The sequence below is a fragment of the Alligator mississippiensis genome, chromosome 1 (assembly GCF_030867095.1).
Source record: "Alligator mississippiensis isolate rAllMis1 chromosome 1, rAllMis1, whole genome shotgun sequence".
In the NCBI taxonomy this organism is placed as follows: domain Eukaryota; kingdom Metazoa; phylum Chordata; order Crocodylia; family Alligatoridae; genus Alligator; species Alligator mississippiensis.
Window position 1 is genome coordinate 315,374,199 of NC_081824.1, and position 18,465 is coordinate 315,392,663.

The 18,465-nt window shown below is 41.1% G+C and overlaps 1 protein-coding gene across 7 annotated transcripts in view; it reads right to left on the reverse strand.

Annotated features, from left to right (window-relative positions):
- The window catches only part of POLA1 (DNA polymerase alpha 1, catalytic subunit), a 301,656-nt gene that overhangs the window by 103,054 nt on the left and 180,137 nt on the right, over positions 1-18,465 (reverse strand). Inside the window, exon 35 of one of the 7 annotated variants that reach the window (XM_059720837.1) lies at positions 8,234-8,290. The exons of the other annotated variants lie outside the window; for them this stretch is intronic. Coding sequence (XP_059576820.1) covers positions 8,249-8,290 — 42 coding nt within the window. The 3' untranslated portion in view covers positions 8,234-8,248. Of the gene's footprint in view, positions 1-8,233; positions 8,291-18,465 lie in introns of those variants that run through there. 7 annotated transcript variants of the gene reach the window in all.

The window sequence follows — 18,465 nt, forward strand, 5'->3', positions numbered from 1 at the left end:
GTCTATCTGCAATAAGCTTGCAGAAGGTAAGGTTCTGAATGACAGCCAGCATGGCTTTTTCGCGGGCAGGCCTTGCCTTACCAACCTCATCTCCTTGTATAACCAGGTAACTTGCCACCTGGACACAAGAGAGCAGATTGATACTGTATACCTAGACTTACAAAAGGCCTTTGATCTAGTATCCCACAATGTCCTCACAAGAAAATTGGAGGATTGTGGGCTTAACACCGAGACAGTCAGGTGGGTGAAAAACTGGCTGCAGGATAGGACCCAGAGAGTCGTAGTGAACGGATCCATCTCATTCTGGTGAGAAGTGGGCAGCGGTGTCCCACAGGGGTTGGTGCTCTGTCCAGTACTTTTCAACATCTTTATTAATGATTTGGATGTGGGGATGAAGAGCTCACTGGCCAAGTTCATGAACGACACCAAGTTATGGGGAAGTGTGGTCACGTTTAAAGATAGGCTACAGTTACAGGCGGACCTAGACAGGCTAGCAAGTTGGGCAGATTGGAACCTGATGAAGTTCAACATCGAGAAATGTAAAGTGCTCCACCTTAGGACGAGCAACTTCCAACACACCTACAGACTTGGCAGCACCGAACTGACTAGCACCACGAATGAAAGGAGCCTGGGGGTAATAATAGACCACAGTATGAATATGAACCAGCAGTGTGATGCTCTAGCCAGTAGGCAAATAATACGCTGGCAAACAACAATCGATGCATCTCCAGCAAAACCAAAGAGGTGATTCTTCCGCTCTACTCAGCACTGGTGAGACTGCAGCTAGAGTACTAAATTCAGTTCTGGGCACCACACTTTAGCAAGGATGTGGACAAGCTAGAGAGAGTCCAAAGAAGAGCCATCAGTATGATCAGTGTCTTACACAGCAAGCCATACAAGGAAAGGCTGAGGGATCTGGGACTCTTCAGCCAGAGGAAAAGGCGGCTGAGAGGGGATCTGGTAGCAGCTTACTGCTACACTAGCAGAGTACATCAAGGTCTTAGTGAGCAACTGTTCACTAGGGCACCGGAGGGGAGAATCCAGAGTAATGGCCACAAACTCCTGGAAGATCGATTCAGGCTCAACATTAGGAAAAACTTCTTCAAAGTCAGGGTGTCCAGACTGTGGAATAAGCTTCTTCCAGAGCTGGTGCAATCATCTAACCTGGAAATCTTCAAGAGGAGACTAGACAGTAGGACTGCGCAGAATTTTGCAGGGTGTTTTGTTTTGAAACTATTTCAACACATCTCAAGCTCGAAACAGTGAAATCAAAATGAAACAAAAGGCTTTGAAACAGCTTAGAAATGAAATGAGGGCACTCAAAACTTTTCGAAACATTTCGAGTTTCAAAGTCGAACTTGGCTTCAGTGACGGTTCCTAGGTGGCAGCGGCAGCCTCCTCTCATCTGGTGCACAGATCCCAGGGCCTGCACCCTGGGAGGAGTCCAGCACAGCCCCACAGCCCTCCCGGGGGTGCAGGCCCCCAGTCCTGCGCACAGGATGAGAGGAGGCTGCCACTGCCAGCAAGTGTCATGAGTTTTGCTTTGAACAGTTTGAGGTGCAGTTTCCCAGAAACCTCTTCACCTATCTCCTTGAAACTTGGCAGACTTCATGCCCTCAGAAGGGGCTACCATCCCTGCAATTTGCATCCAAATCAGGCAAGAAATGACAATGTTTTAAGCGTTTTCATGATTTCCCATTATAGTCTATGGGCAAAATGTCGAAACACGTTGAAACAGTGAAACAGTTTTGATTAAATGAAACGGAACAGTGCTTTGAAGCAGAACTAAACGAAACACTGTCCCTTCAAAATGGCAAAATGAAAGTCAAAATGAAATGGTGCTGTTTCGCACACCCCTACTAGACACTCACACTGCTGGGGTCACCTGACCCCCAGTTATCTTTCCTACTTGGTGCAAGGAGCTGGACCCGATGATCTTCCAAGGTTCCCTTCTGGCTTTACAATCTATGAATCTACAGATACAGCCAGGCAGCGTGGAGAGCACCTCCCTGTAGGTAAGTCTATGGAGGGGAAAGGGCGTGGAGGATGGGACTGATCAAGGCTCTCACAGTGAGGGAGGGAATGGGGTTGGGGACACTGCTAAGCCAGGGCAGCGCATGGGACCTGGGGCCAGGGTGGAGAGCTGGATGAAGCTACAGGTGGTATGTCCAGGGGGGATGGGAGGGGAGAAGTGGGTACCTGCCACTGTGTGCACCCTCAGGGGTGGCATGCCCTGCCAGATTTGTAAGCGGGGCAGATGCAGGCTGCTCACTGTGAGCTCAGGGCTCTCCACTGTGCTGCCTTTCCATTGGGTGCCCTGCACCAGCTGCGTAATGTGCGCATTCCCTGTCCACCCAGCAGCAGTGGGGACCGTGAGTTGTGTCCCCCGCTCCCAAATGGGCAGGGGGCATGCAGCTGGTGCAGGGCTCCTCAGTGAAAGGCAGCAGAGTGGAGAGCCCAAGCCCACAGCAAACAGCCAGCATTTGTCCTCATCCTGCTCAGCTGCTGTTGCCATTTTTAAGTGCTGGGATGCTGATACAAGAGATGCAGGAGGCTGCTAGAGCATGCCATAAAAAATAAAAACGGCTGATTTATGTCAGTAAATCTTATCAGTAAAACAGATAAATCAGTTATCAGATCGGCATCAGCCTATATGTTTGGTTAATAATTGGCTATGGATATCAGTCAAGAAAATTTTTATTGGTGTACCCCTAGAAGTGATAGTACCTCTCTACTTGGCAGTGATTAGGTCTCACTTGGAGTACTGTGTGCAGTTCTGGGCTCCACATTTTAATAAGGATATAGAGAAGTAAGAGAGAGTCCAGAGGCGGGCAAGATGACCAAGGGTTTGGAAATTAAGTCATATGAAGAGAGACTGAAGGAGCTAGGCATGTTCAGCTTGCGGAAAAGCACTTCAGAAGGGACACAACAGCAATCTTCAAGTACTTGAAGAGCTGCCATAAAGAAGTGGAAAAGCATCGCAGAGAGGAAGATGCAGACCAATAGCTTAAAGTTGCAGCAAAGTAAGTTTAGATTGGATATCTGGAAAAACTTCTTCACTGTTACAATAATGAGGCAGTGGAATAGACTGCCTAGGGAAGTTGTGGACTCTCCATCACTGAAGATGTTCAAGAAAAGGTTGGACAGCCCCTGGTTGGGGATTATATAGATATAGCTATGCCCATGTTTTACTCTGGGTATTTCCCATGCTTCTGGACTTTGCTGATTGCCCCTCTCCTATATTCTGCTATGATCAGGGTGTTTTTAAGCCTTCCTAGAGGCATTCAGTGTTGGCTACAGCCCAGGCTGGGACTTTGACTGTGGTGTGCCAATGCTCCTGCTAGGACTAAAGCCAGAGAGAGGTTCCTAACTAGATGGTCTGCCCAGTATCAGACTGATTGCCATAGTTAGAGTCAGGAGGGAATTTCACCCCGTGGTCAGATTGGCATGGACTGTTTTTGCCTTCCTCTGTAGCAGGAGACATGGCCCACTACCCAGGATCTCTTCAGCATATATTGACAACATTTCATGAAATCAGGATTTTGGCTGCAGTGGCTCCCCTGCTTTACTCGTGGCAGGTCTATGTTATGCCAGGGTTGATGGCAGTCTTATGTAAAGTTTAGATTATGGATTGTATAGGATGGTTTAGATAGGGATAATTCTGCCTCTGGCAGGGAGTTGGACTAGATGCCCTCTGCAGGTCTCTTCCAGCCCTACTTCTCTATGATTCTATGACACAAAAAAGTTGATGTAATTCTTTGAGTAGCAGCAACTAAAAAATGTAAGTTAGCTTAAGAAAATGTTAAGAGAGGAAGGATGATCCAGTGATTATGGTATTAGTTTAGAACTACAGGCTAGACCCCCTATGTGACATTGAGCAAGTCACTTAGCTTAATCTCTCTGTGCCTCTGTTCCCGGTCTGTAAAACACAAGGTATGGTGAGGATGTAGATCGAGACACTCAAGTACTGTGGTAATGGGGGGGGGGGGGAGAGAAGGACACACAAGTATCCTAGAAAGAAAAAAAATTGCTGTCAAGCTTCATGTTTAACAGAGCAAAAACAAAACAAAAACAAAAAATCTCCAAAAAAACATTTCTTCCCTTTCCTTAATAAGGAAATTCATCCCTTACTCCTACTTTAAGGACCCTGTCTTATAAGAAAATTGATAGGAATTGACAATTGATTTTGCCTCTTAGATATTTCTCTTAAGAAAAGATTAGAAAAGATAGGTTTTTTAGTTCTAAAAAACCTGACTCTTTCCACAAATTGGGTAAAGGCATGAAATCACTGATTACTGTGAAGGGCTTTAAGAACCTCCATCAACCTTTTGCCCAGTGTCTGTCTGCCTCTGAAAGAAAAGCGTTAAGACACCAACAAAGACAAATGTTTCTCCTGATTTAATCTTTGCTTATTTCCCTAAAATTGGATTACAGGATAGGTCAAAATTACACGTCTACTTATATCTATAGGAAGGGCTTCTTTCACTAAGATGTCTGGGAAATAACCAAGAATCTGGCAGTTGATCTGAGCTTATCCAAAGTATTAACCGAATTCGTGTTAATATCCGTACCTCAAATCAAGCTCACTGGTCTACTCAGGAAAGCCTTGAGGCTCTAGGACAAGAACAGAAGTAGAGCATAACACTTGTTGCCACTGAAACAACTTTATGGTCAGAACATCTTATGCTGTCCTCGGATACATTGTGAGAAAGATTCTGCTCCTTTAGAACTCCAGGTTCTCTCATTAATGTTCAGTCAGGAATTCCAGAAAGGGAAGTGCTGTTCCCAAATACAAATACTCTTCCTTGGCCATCATTCTTCAAATTCCAGGGGACAAAGAACAGAGAACTAGGACTCACAAAACAAATGGTCAATAAAGCATTTCTCATGGGCAGACATTTTCCTGTTATTTACTAGAGATTTTTTCTCTCTCAGATCTCTGCCATTCTGCTGACATTAGAAGTGCTGGAGTAACACGTGAAAAAAAACCAAACACCCAAGCACAGGATGTGCAGACAATGTTAACGGTGGCCTCCCATTAACATTTTCTCCTTTTATCAGTAATAACCTGTTCTCTCAAACTTCTCTTAAATTCTGTTTTAATTATGAACAAAGGAACAATGGAGTCTCCTCCAACATATCAATCTGATCAGCCTTTGGACCCCTCTACACAATGGGATTTAATGCGTGAGTCACACAATAACACCTCCTGTCATGACACATGTGCATGGCAGGAGGCGTGACTGCGGAACTACATATTAGATCTCTTTGTGCCTTATCGCTGGGGAGGGGAAGCCTGATCCTGAGCCTCCCCCACCCGTTAAGAAGCAAACTCCTGCAGTTAGGAGCCCCTTCAACTGACTGGGCTCCCAGCCACGGGGGCACACCATGAAATCCCACAGATGGGAACCCTGTCCGCTGGGAACTCCCAAGCTTAGTGGTTCACATGGGACTCCTGGTTGGGAGCAACAGGCAGCTGATGGGGCTCCCAGCCACACATTCAATTAATGGTGCAATAGGAAGCAGCTACAAAGTTTTTGTATATTTTGTGGAATAACTTTGTAGCCTATTTCTCTTTTTATCATGCCATTAATTTACTGAATATGTGGCTGGGTGACCACTTAGGCTAGGGACAGACATTACACATAAACCCGTTTAAGCGATCAGAAACTGGTTTAAACCTGTAACAGGAAAAGATGTTCAATGCACATAAACCAGTTTGAAAATGGCTGAAACAGGTTTGAGATAAATCAGACTTAACTGATTTGGCTCAAACAGGTTTATGAAATATCTGTCCCAGGCTCCTTGTTGGTTTAAGTTAAACCACCCCCCCCAGCATCCCGACATGCTCTCTGGGGTGGGCATCTCTGCTCCACAGAAGGCCTGGTCCCACTCCCCTGCTCCCTGGCTGCAGCTCCAGCAGAGACTTCCAAGCTGCTCTCCCTTTCCCCTCACCACTCCCTGCTAAGCAGGAATTCCCCACTCTGCTCTGTCTTGCTGAGAGGTGTCTGTATCAGCTAGCAGACCACGTGCTGGCTACGGTCCCTGCTGTGACAAAGGCAGAATCAACAGATAGCTGGCAACGTCCCTCTGTTGTTTTCCTAATGGAATGACAAACACTGTTATCAATTCCCTATCAGAGAGTCTTGCCTGGCCACACCCCCTCAGCTCAGTACTTAGAAGGGAAAGGAGGGCTGCTCTAGCACCCACGGCTTCTAGCCTGAGCCACTGCAGGCATGTGCCTGCATTTCTGGAATGAAAAGGGAATGTCTATCCACCTCCAAATCGGTTCAAGCTTTGCAGGTTAGACTAGCCTGCAAAGACTGAATTAATTCAGGCTCAGGCTTTTTGAATGTCTGTCCCTAGCCCTAGACATCTTCCTGGTTTAACTTAAACCAGAGTCCCCCAGCATCCCACATGCTTTGAAGCCCTGGGCGGGGCTCTCTGTCAGAGATCCTGCAGAGGCTGCAGGTAGAGCAGCACCAGCACCAGCCAGGGAGAACCCATCCCTAATCAGAGCCTCCTGCCGGGGCCTGGCAACGTCCGTCGCCACCCCCCCCGACTCAGCACTGCCAAAGGGAAGGGAGGGCTACTCTAGTGCCACCCGACTTCTAGCCTCAGCCACTGCAGGCATGCGCCTGCATTTCTTCAGTCCAGAGGGGATGTCTGTGCAGTTACAAACCAGTTCAGCCTAGCCAGGTTAAACTAACCTGAAAAGATTGAATCAATTCAGGCTCAGGCTTTTTTGAATGTCTGTCCCTAGCCCTAAGACATGATTAACTGGTTAATCACACCTTAAGTGCAACATGTAGATGGGGTTTTTCGTTGTAGCCGTGTTGGTCTAAAGGTACAGGTAAGCAAGGTTCTTTGGGTAAACGTGATATATTTTATTAGACCAACTAAAGTTACACTAAAGTTGGTCTAATAAAAGATATTACATTTACCCAAAGAACCTTGTTTACCTGCAGATGGGGCCTTTTTGCCAGAGAACAGATCAAAGCCAAAGGAAGTCAGAAGTCTTTAACCCCTTGCTATGAGAAGAAGAGCTACCTAAATTTTATGCTATAACTCCAGTATGTTGAAGAGGACATGCAAAATCTCTTAGAATACTATGACTAAAACTTCTGCCAAAGAGGCTAACATCACTTAAAACCATGTTACTTTATGTTGAGATGGAGCCATATGCATATACCTAACATGGAAAAGAAACAATACAGAGATTGGAGAGCACCCAACTTCACAGCTTCATACTTTGATCTTCACTGAAAAACCTGAGCACATTTCGTGATTAAAAACAAAACAAAAAAAATCAATAGAAATATGAGATTTCTCAACATCTTCAAAAATGGAAGTTCTTATAATTTTCTAATTCTTCTAAATCTGGGGGTTCCTTGTGTAAATGTGTTCGTGGCATGCTGCTGGTTTTGTAGAATGAATGACCTTTTATGAAAAGGAAGATTTTCCCTAGTTTGTAAAGAACCCAAATGTACCTAAATTCTTCTTCAAATTGGTTCTTATAGCTGGATTCACTCAGCTGAGGACACTGTCTCCTACTCTAATGCAACCTGTCCTGCACTTTATTTGCATCACCTTAGGGCACCATAACTATATCTGAAGTACAGATTGAAAATTCAGCCTTTAAAGCAGGGAGGGTTTGATTAATTGATCATTTGGAAGATTATTAGGACCAAAACCTTGAATTACCGTTTTAAACCAACTACGAGCTGGCAGAGGAACCCATGCACAGATCTAATAGACTTATGACTGCCTGACTATGTAGGCAGCAAGGAGCAAGAATCAGTACCAGCTATAGCCTGTTCATTATCTTCACATGCAGCTTCTGATACAGTGAATTAGATATCCAGCATAGGAATAAAAAAATGCTTGAACTACTATAACTAGCTCCTAATCTAGAAGAAAGGGGCTGGAAGTGGAAGGCAACAGTTTTAGACATTGATTTCACCTGGTCTTCCAAATGTAGTGAGAAATAAAAAGGGGCCTTGAGGCTTCAAACCATTTAACAAATATAGGCTGTAACAACTTAAATGGAAGGTGGGAAAATTGTCTCAAGCACTTCTCTTGCCAGTCAGCCTGACTTTGGCCTTGCCTGACTTTGGCCTTGCCTGGGTTCAACTTGATTCAGCTCATCTTCAAACTGCTGATCTTTTCCAAGCAGCAACCCCTAAGTAGTTGCAGTCATTATAGCAATGATGAACGCAACATTTGATTGAGGATCTCTGCAGATTGTTCATGGTCTCTCATTATCTCTACCAGTGGTCACAGGTAGATACTGAAAAGAAAGAGCAATTAGTATAGATCTTTGATACCCTAAAAATTAGGTCATATATATAGAGACAGTGTAATTGCTTATCACAATACTTCTAAGTTCTGTTGTAGAAGGCTGGCTAGTTGTCTTTGTGCTATGTTCCCTGGTATGAACCCTAATTGTGATAAATCCAGAATGTCACATGTCATTGCACTGTGGTTGAGATTATTAGGGCTGTGTGAAACTTTGGTCACTGATTCGATTCGGCGCGATTCAGTGGTCAAAACCCCGAATCCAAAGCGAATCAGGAGACCCTTTAATCTCTCAGAATCAAACCAGAACCCTCCGAATTGATTCCGAGATTCGGAAAGATTCGATGATTTAGACATAGACAGCTTTAAATGTTTTTTCTACATACATCAAGGTACCAGGCAGCTTGTGAATGCTGAGATGCTGGGGTGGTTAGAGTGTCCCACAGGAGCACAAGGGGGTCCCCAGCATGCTTGGCAGAAGACCTGAAAGTGGACCAGAAGCACTTCCAGTCCACTCCCAGGTCTGCCGGGGAGCACACAGGGGACCCCTCTACCCCCTGGCTCGGTGACTGGTGCCTCCTGGGTCGGGGGGGGGCACCTGGGGTACCCCCCACTGTGGCCCATCACCAAGCTGGGGAGTCAATCGCCAGAAGTACTTCCGGTCTACTTCCAGGTTTGGTGCCGAGCGTGCAGACCCCCCCCCCCCCGCGGGATGCTCTATCCGCCCCACCATCACAGCATTCACAAACCACGCCTGGTACCTTCAGGTATGTAGAAAAAACATTTAAAGCTGTGTCTATGGCCAAATCACTGATTCTCTGAATCCACATCAAATCTTCAGATTTGGATTTGGACGAATCAAATTGAGACAGTGATCTGAATCAATGAAACGAATCACTGTCCATGATCCAAATTGAATATAGCCCGTTTTGCACACCCCTAGAGACTACTACTTCAATTATTTAGATTCAGAAATGTGATTGGAAAGATGGTAAACTAGTGAGGCTTTCAGGGATGAGTTTGACTTCCTGCAGATTGATTGAACTATTGCATTTTTCAGAAGATATGGCATGATACAGTATGGTTCTATGATGAAGATACTATTTCCATTAGTAGTTTTGAATGGCTGGCTTTCATCACACAGGAGGAACACAGAGCTGGCTCACATGTTATGACTCCAATACATTTGACATCTTTTTGAGTTTTGGCCAGGACAAAACTCAGACTCATTTGTGGTAATGAGGCAGATAATATCATCTAGCCACAAAAGGAATTTCTGCTTTTTCAACATTTATCTGAGAAACCATCACCTGGGCTGGCTAATGGGCAGGAAGTGACCTTTTAGAGAAAATGCAAGTCTCCTTCAAAGATCTTGTGTGGCTGGGAGGCGGGGGGAAAAGAGTGAAATCTGTGCAACTGAAAGCACTCACTAGAGGCAAGCCTAAAAAGAAAATCGATATAAATGAAATTCACTCAGGAATATGCCCCTTTTAAACCCCCCAAATTTGGTATTCTTATTCTCTTGTGTTAGGGCCACTGCGACATGTTAGTAATGCCAAGTGGTCCTAGAGCTAGGACAGATGGACAACAGAAGAAATGGAAGGCACACAGAAGTGGTATAGTACATGAGAGAACATAACAGTGTTAGGTGGGGAAAAGGAAACTTTGGTCCATGATTTACAAAGCCTTGGTGATTCCCATTGCTCCAGCAGACCACTGATAACCAGCAAATTTTAAAGCAGCTGGCAACTGAAATAATGTAGAAAATTCCTAGCAACAATGCAAAGGTGGTTTTTGGACTGCCATTATGAAATGTACTGAATGTACACCTACTCTAACCCAAAGTACTCAACACCAAATTATATATCCTTCTCTCTAAATCTGCTGTTGACTTCCATATTAACAGGATTTGGTCCTATAAGAAATCTCCCTTTTCTCAACATTCTAATATTATAAAAGCCTAAGTCTGTCTGTTGGTCCATCTGTAACACTTTATTCGCACTCTGATTGGCTGACAGAAACAGCCAATCAAAGTGCTCCAAGCGTGGGGGAGCGCCACCATGATTTTGAAGCCACCGAGGACCGGACAGAGGGTCCCCCCCCACCCTACTCTCTGCAAGAGGCAGAACAGCAGCAGCATGGGGCGTTAGGTGGCAGCACTCCATCCAGCAGCCCCACCACCCCACGTCATTCTTGATGGGCAATTGGCTAGTATATTATAGAAAAGCATACATTTCTCACCACACAGCGAATACCTATTTATTCTCTGTAAGCAACAGATACTTCTGCACCATCGTACTAATCATAAAACTTGTACCCCTTTTTAGGCTATGCACAGTAGAAGTTCCTAGCTTTTAAAAAATGACATATCGTGACTTAGGATTTTCAAACAGCAAAAACTACCTTCTGATCCAAATATCACGCTGAACTGGAAGAGGTCTCTAAAAAAATCTCCAATGAGAACTCTTTACAGGAATATTGTATTGCTTTTAAAGGTATGCTGTCTATACAGCATATGCCAGCTTGATTATTAAACCTCAGGTGCTGTAACAGGAGGTAAAGGACCAAGCAAGTAAAAAAAAATATATAAAACCTCCCAAAGTTAATACTTTTAACACAATTATTAAGCAAGGCAAAAGCAGAAAATATCTTGTAGGTCAATATAAGAATTTTTACATGTTATTAAAAATTGATTTTTTTAAGTAAAACATCTCTTTAAATGTACAATCGCATGTCATTTCATACAAGTTATTTCAAACTTATTGATCTTCTCATTTTTGCAAGACCAGGCTCTGCCATCAGCCTGCTGAAAGGATAATGGAGCACTCCAAATCCTTATGATAGGTTAGATGCAAACAGTGGCTCCTCATTTAAACACATGTAATAGCACTACAAGTGGACAAATTCCAGCCTTAGCAATTGTACATTTATATAATAAATTAGCAAACGTGTTCTGCTTTGCTTCACATCAAGGCCAATACCTCAGCCTTGTTACCCTAATTTGCAATCAGGGCCTGAGCACCAGAAGATGCACCCTAAGAACATTAAAGAGTAACACACAAGCCTTCATTGCCTGCCATACTGTGCACAAAGAAAGCCAACAATTACCAGCAATTTTATTTTACCACTATAGGACAATACCAAAGTAGTTAAATTCAGTTCCATGCAAGCAACTGGGGAAAATATACTTAAAATGACTATATATGGAAAATTACATTTGGGAAAAAAGCTCAATGGAAGATGTGTATGTATTCTGTACAGACAACTAAAACCTCTAGTAGTATATTCAAGTCTATTCTGTAAAATAGTCTCCCTATTCATCCAACTCAAAGCAAGCTGCATTCTTAGGCTATAATAGGTCACAACTAAGTACAGTACCTTGCTTCAGGAATAATTTTGCTTTGTCTGTCAACTGTCAAGAAAGCACAAAGAGCTCATACAGTCCAGCCATGTATTGCACATGTTAGGGAAACTAACAAAATACAAATAGTTAGAACTCAAGGTTTCGTGGGAACTGTGGCTCCACTTTAGCTAGGAAACTAAAAGCATTTCATTCCCCCCATAATCCATGAACCTATTGTATTAGAGAACTGTTTTGTGGGAAGCTAAATATGACATGTTGATGCAATACTGAATATACTATGAATAGATTTTCCAATATATATGGTGATAAAAAAGATGTCAGTTCAAATGCATACAAACATTTCAAGCAAATAAAAAAAACGGAAAAGAAACAAAGAAATGAAAAGGTAAATGTTAGACAGTCTGATCGTAAGTACAGCTAAGTACTGAAGTCTGTTCATTTATGAAGGTTCAAGGAATATTACACATACACATCCCCATGCGTGTGTGGTTCTTTAAGTTTAGAAGAGCTTACTGATATAAATGAGGATGACGGAAAGAAAAGTCTCAATAGCCTGATCATCTTAAATCCAGAAGAGAGTTTAAAGCATCACTAAGCAATGTTTGTTCATTTAAGTTTAATTATTTTCTCCTTGAGAATGGCACTAATGAAACTGAATATCTTTCATGGTTTCGAAGAGCAGTTTGAATGGTCTGTAAACAGGACCGAGGGCAGACAAGAGAACTGGCTGAGCTGGGGGGTTGCTAGGTGATGCAGAATGTAAACCCACAAACTTGTTAAGGTTTACTTTGCTTTCATACCCCTCTCACACAAGCTCTCTAAAGTTCTGAGCATTAATTTCCAGGTAGCTATTAAAAAAAGGACATCTCTACACCCCTCTAGTAGACTGAGAAGCCATTATACTATGATTTGAGTAGGCTGACAGAAACAGGACTTTTTATCTATGCCATCATTGCAGACTGCTTAAAAGTTAAGTATTTTTAAATCTTTTTGAAATAACCTCTGTAAAATTAAAGCGAACATGGCTTCTGGAGCAATAGCTATACCTTCACTTTAATAACAAGAAATACTAGAAACAATGGAATATTAATAAAATTGCCTCAACATAGATTAAAAAGCAATAAACTTTTCAGTATAGCCATCTGTTTCTATCCCCACCATTCCATAGCTTGTGATTTTTTTTTTTAAGTATCTGATCAGAGATTGTCCGGTAAGAGCACTTTATTAGATCATCAGTCAGAGCGTTTTACAAGCACCAAGAGCAATGGGCTCAAATGCAGCACATCAGTTTTAATAGACCAGGGTCTAATAGTAAACTGCAGATACTGCTGAGAACTTTCCATGCACCGAACTCTTGAAAAAGCACCATCTCTCCAGCTTAAATGCAGCTGCCTCTTTCAATGCCGCAAATGGGTAAATTTGACAAAAAAGCCACCATTAAGACTACATGAAAGGCTCAAGACAACATCCTTTCAATGCTTTGTACTTCAGTAATCAGATGTACTTACTCACCCCCTCCCCCAAACCCGATCAAGAACTATTTCTGAATGGTAGGAAATAATTCCACTTTGTACATCTTTTAGTTAATCAAGACTTTCTATTCAGCAATTTGACCTTTTGTTCAAAACAGGATTATCAGTTTTTTCGCCAGTTACCAAGGGCGACTCGCATGGTGAACATAATTGCAATAATTTGCAAAACACCATGGCAACCCACATTACAACTAGGTAAATACTGGTCTTTTGTGCTACATTGTTATTTTCAGAGATGCTGAAGTCAAAGAACGAATGACAAATGAACACAAAATTTATATTTGCTTTGTCTCAAAAGAGAAGAAAATTGATAACAAGAATTGGGGGGAAACCGACTACAGCTGTAATTTCTAACTTGATTAATTAGGATGGTAACAGTCCTTAACAGTATATTCAACAAACAGCCCTGACTTAGTCTCTCCACCCACCTCTCTCTCTCTCTCTCTACACTACTACCACTAACCCCCACCCCAGACAAATTTTTTCAGCTAGGAGAACAAACAACTCCATTTGCTCTTTTCTTCAACTTAATGGAATCCTTAATTACAGAATATTGTTCTCTTGCTCTTCATTACACTGAAAACTGAGAGTGAAGGAAAAAGAGTGCCAAAGCAGACAGGGTAGCTATAGTCATCTTGTCTGCTTTTTTTGGACACAACAGGCCTAATGATGAGACGGCATTTTTCTGATATTAGCAGCTGTTCGGTAGCAGACAATTAAGTTAACTATTTAGCATGTCAGTAAACTACTTCTCTCATTGTCAATTTTAGGTAAGTGTGAAATCTAAAATGAAGTTATGATTAAAGTCTCAAAACATCTGTTAGGAAATAACTGTGAGCAAAGAAAACTTAGTCTTAGAATTACCACACTGGGTGGGTGGTTTCTACTAGAATATTTGCTGAATTACAATATGTGTCTACTAATAGAGATATATAAACAGGCCATACTTGCTTAGCAATTGTAACAGAAATAGTTAGAGGAGGAGATATATAGAACTAGATAGATATAGATCTATACATATACACATGTGTGTATGTGTGTGTGTGAGATATACCCTTCTTTAACTATTTCTATTACTATTGCTAAGGAAGTGTGGTCTATTTTATTACTTGTACAAGAAATAAAAACTTAAAAAATGTAATATTTTGGTAATATAAATTATAAATATCCAGGCTGATTTGTTCTTGGAAAAAAATATTTGCTGAAAGCAGTCCAATACGTGGCACATTATAATTATTGTTAAAAATAAAACTGCTAAATATTACTGGTGCAGAAATTCTGTGCAGAATTTTTTTTTACTGTGACATAAGGAACTGGCATATGTGGCCAAGGGTTGACTTTTCACAATACCATTTCATTAATAAAAACAAGGCCAAATTCTGTTATCAGGTGCAGACATATGATTCTCACTGAACTCAATGGAAACCCTGCAGACTCATACAAGGGTAGTTCAGCCACAAGTGCATGTATATCACACACAAACCCTGCACAAATCCCATGCTAAAAAGGCCCACTATTAAGGGTGCAAAATGAAGCACTCATAAGTTAGGAAATGCCAGAATTAAGGTTGTCTGTGCAACCTTTATGCAGATCCCTTAATGCATATGCATTATAATACAGTCTATAATTACGTGATGCAGGGGGAGAGCGGTGGATGTGACATACCAGTGATGTGATATACTAGTGGATGTGGTCAAGCATTGGAACAGGCTACCTAGAGAAGTTGCAAAATCTCTATCCTTGGAATTTTTCAAGAGCAGATTAGACAGTAGACAGACACTTGGCTGAAATGATTTAGTAAGGGATAATCCTGCCTTAAGCAGGAGGCTAGACTAGATGATCTCATTCCTATAATCACGTTATTTTTAACTTGGTACTCTCTCTCCCATGCCTCATTCACTGCACAGGACTGACCTGTTTGAAGACTGAATCAAGATTATAGAAGCAAAGATGACTTATCTGTAATACACCTGCCTCACCTATTGAAGAGGTTGAAAGGTGTGTGAATGAATGAGGCAAGAGATTGCTGAAAGAGAAAGTAGGCAAAGGTAACTGAATGCAACCTTAGAGAACTGGATTCTACCCTCCAGAAGAGAAAACAAAATATAGAATATCTTATGTTAAATGAACATTGTTCAGTTTGTGTACTCAGTAAGGCAGGCAGGTTCAATGAAAAAGAATGTGATCATGTAATTAAAGGTTGTATCATAAAGCATATGCACAAGGAACCCAAATCAATATTGCAACAGAAATCCTATCATCTCTGCCACTTGGGCTAATATAGTAACTGACAGTAGTTCCAGGTCATCTCGTATGTGGACCAGTACTATATGAGAATGGGGTTACACAGCAGTTGTTCAGAAAAAAATGTTACAGAAAAGTTGTAATATTTCCTAATTGGCCCATGCATACAGTTCAGTAATCTGAATGGAGAGTTAACAACCTTAACTCTGCTCCACCATGATTTCAATTAGAGAATGTTAACGTTTGCACACCAAGATCATATTAAACTGAATTAAAAAAAAAAAATTCTCCTTTCATTCACAGCATCACTCTAAGGTGAAGTAAGTTTGGATTACTTACTGTGTACAGCCCTAACAGTAACTATACACTCCCATACGTTAATGTTTTTATTTACTTTAAATATGAGATCGAGCTTTACACAAGGGGCAAAAAAACCCCCACATACCTTACTTCAAGACCTGCAATAATTATTATGAGTTGCTAATATGGTATCTAATTGACAATAATGGACTACCCTGGTCAGTTTGAAGAGGACATCTTAACTGAAAAGTAAACTGTGGAATCTGTGCTGTAATAATAAAATAATTAATAATGGTAGTCCTTTTAAAAGGGAGCTCTCTACAGATTAGGCAGCCTCTGCTGGAAGAATCTGTTTGAATTTTCAGTTATGATCAAAAATGGGGAGAAAAATATTACAAAACCTTAGGTTTAAGAAGGTCAGTTTTTTTGGAAAGATAAAAAGGAGGAAGAACTAGGGTAAGAAAGGAGAGTAGATAACAGGCGAGAAAAATTACGGTGAAGAAGAAAAAAAGTAGTGAAGAGAAGGAAGGGGTGCCACAGAGAAGAAGAAGAATCTTTGGAGACTTTAATTACCCAAACCTAGAAACATCTGCTGAGTATATGCAAACAGATTCTTCAGAGGATTAAAACTTGGTGAAAATGAGATGGCTTTTCACAGGAATGGCAAAACACGCAAGCAAGGTTACCCCAACTGAAGGGTAGCAGAATGCCTCTTAAGAGTGCTTTGCAAGATATAAAACATAAAAGACACTGTCATTGTGACAGACAATTCCACAATCAAAGACACAGAACAATTTTGGCTAAGTTCATCCAGGTACAGTGGTGAAGACAGAAATTTAAATTATATACAATACAGAAATTCTAATTTAGAAATACATAACAAACAGCAAACAGTGAGCTATACAGCCAACAATATGAACAGGATATTATAGAAAGCAGAAAACAGATCAAGGGAGCTAAAGACATCAGATAAGTTCATATCCAGTAGGGCAACAGCAATAAAGAGTTTTGAAGAGTTTTGAAAAGTAAATAATTTGAAGAGTTTTAAAAAGTAAATTTTGAAAAGTGAAGACAGATAGCAATTATGATATAGGGCTTTTAATGGTAAAATTGCTAATGACAATGAAAAAAATTAACAAATATTTCCATTCTATATTTGGAAAGAAACAAAATGATGTGCCTGGAGCACCTGAGAGTGATGAAATACTTTCTTGGTTATCAATGGACTAGGCAGAACTAAAGTTCTACTAGAGATAAACATTTTAAATTGGAAGGCCTAGATAACTTGGGACAAGAATTCTTAAAGACTTGGAAGAAGAACTGTTAGCTTCCTGAAGATTTTTTCCTGAACACTGGAGAAATCCCAGAAGTCTTAAAGAATGCTAATGTCCTAATATTTTAGCAAGACAAACAGGATGACAAATATTACAGAACCCTTAGCCTGACATTAATTCTGGGCAAAATAATGAAAACATGAATATGACTTTCATTTAATAAAGAATTAAAAGAACATATATAAACTAGTAACAATAAGCAGTTTTACGAGAAAGAGTCTTGTAAAAAAAACCTCATTCTTGGGTAAGATTACAAATTTGGTTGACATAATGACAATGAAGCACACATAACATGGATTAAGAAATGGCTAACAGATCTCAAAATGTAGTCGTCAACTCCCCATTTCTTGAGAGTTCCATTACATAAAATGGAATATGGTAATAGGTCTAATGTTATTCAATTATTGCATCAATGGATGCAAATGGGTTTGGCTTGAGGGTAAGGTTTTGGGGGAGCTGCTGGGGGTCAGTGCCACCTAATTCAAATCCAGGGTTGTCCTGTGCCAGTCAGGACAGGATTTGGCAGCATCGAGCAATGGTAGTGGCTGATTATCAGAATGTCTGCACTCTCTCATATTTTGGATTTATTTTGTGGTAAATGTGCCAAAAAGATGGCCACTACTATCCTAGATCATCAAGGCTAGCCTTCTGCTGCTACAGACAACTGAATAAAGTAGTCCCTTTTATAAATTTATCAAGTTCCATATTAAAAATAGTTAGGTTGTTTACCCACACTATTTCCAGAACCTCAATGCTCTGACGGTTGGCATTAAAAGGAACTTCTTAATTTCCAACCTTTATTTATATATTTATGGCTTATATTATCCTATAGCTTAAATAGCATTTTTCCCTCCGTGGTGTCTCAGAATGGAGGCATGATCCATCATACATATATATATTGGAATTCTTAGCCTTGAAATGGGCTATGACTGAGAATTTGAGATTATTAGCATAGTGATCAATTCCAGAAGTGGACTGATAACTATGCACTGACTAACATATGCAAAAACATATATTAAAGGACAGAAATAGATAACCACATTGGTTACCTAAAAGTTCAGCATTCAATATTAACTGAAGAGAAACAAAGATGCTGAAGCATGGTTGTCCTCCATGAACTCGAGTTGACTGCAATTCCTGCATATGGAGTAAGAACTACTTGCAGTGCAAACTGTTTAGAGTATATCAGATTCACACAGCACACCTTCCAAGGTGCCTTACAGAAACTTTGGGCCTGTTCCCTAAAAGCAGCCCATTAACACTTTTATATTATATAAGATCAATCTCCACTGCTCAAGTTCAGTCCTGGTGTTTGGCAAAAAGCAGCACTCCAAGAGAGGTGCATCTGTATCATAAATGACAGAAATTATGCCATCTTCCTCAAAAGCTAAAT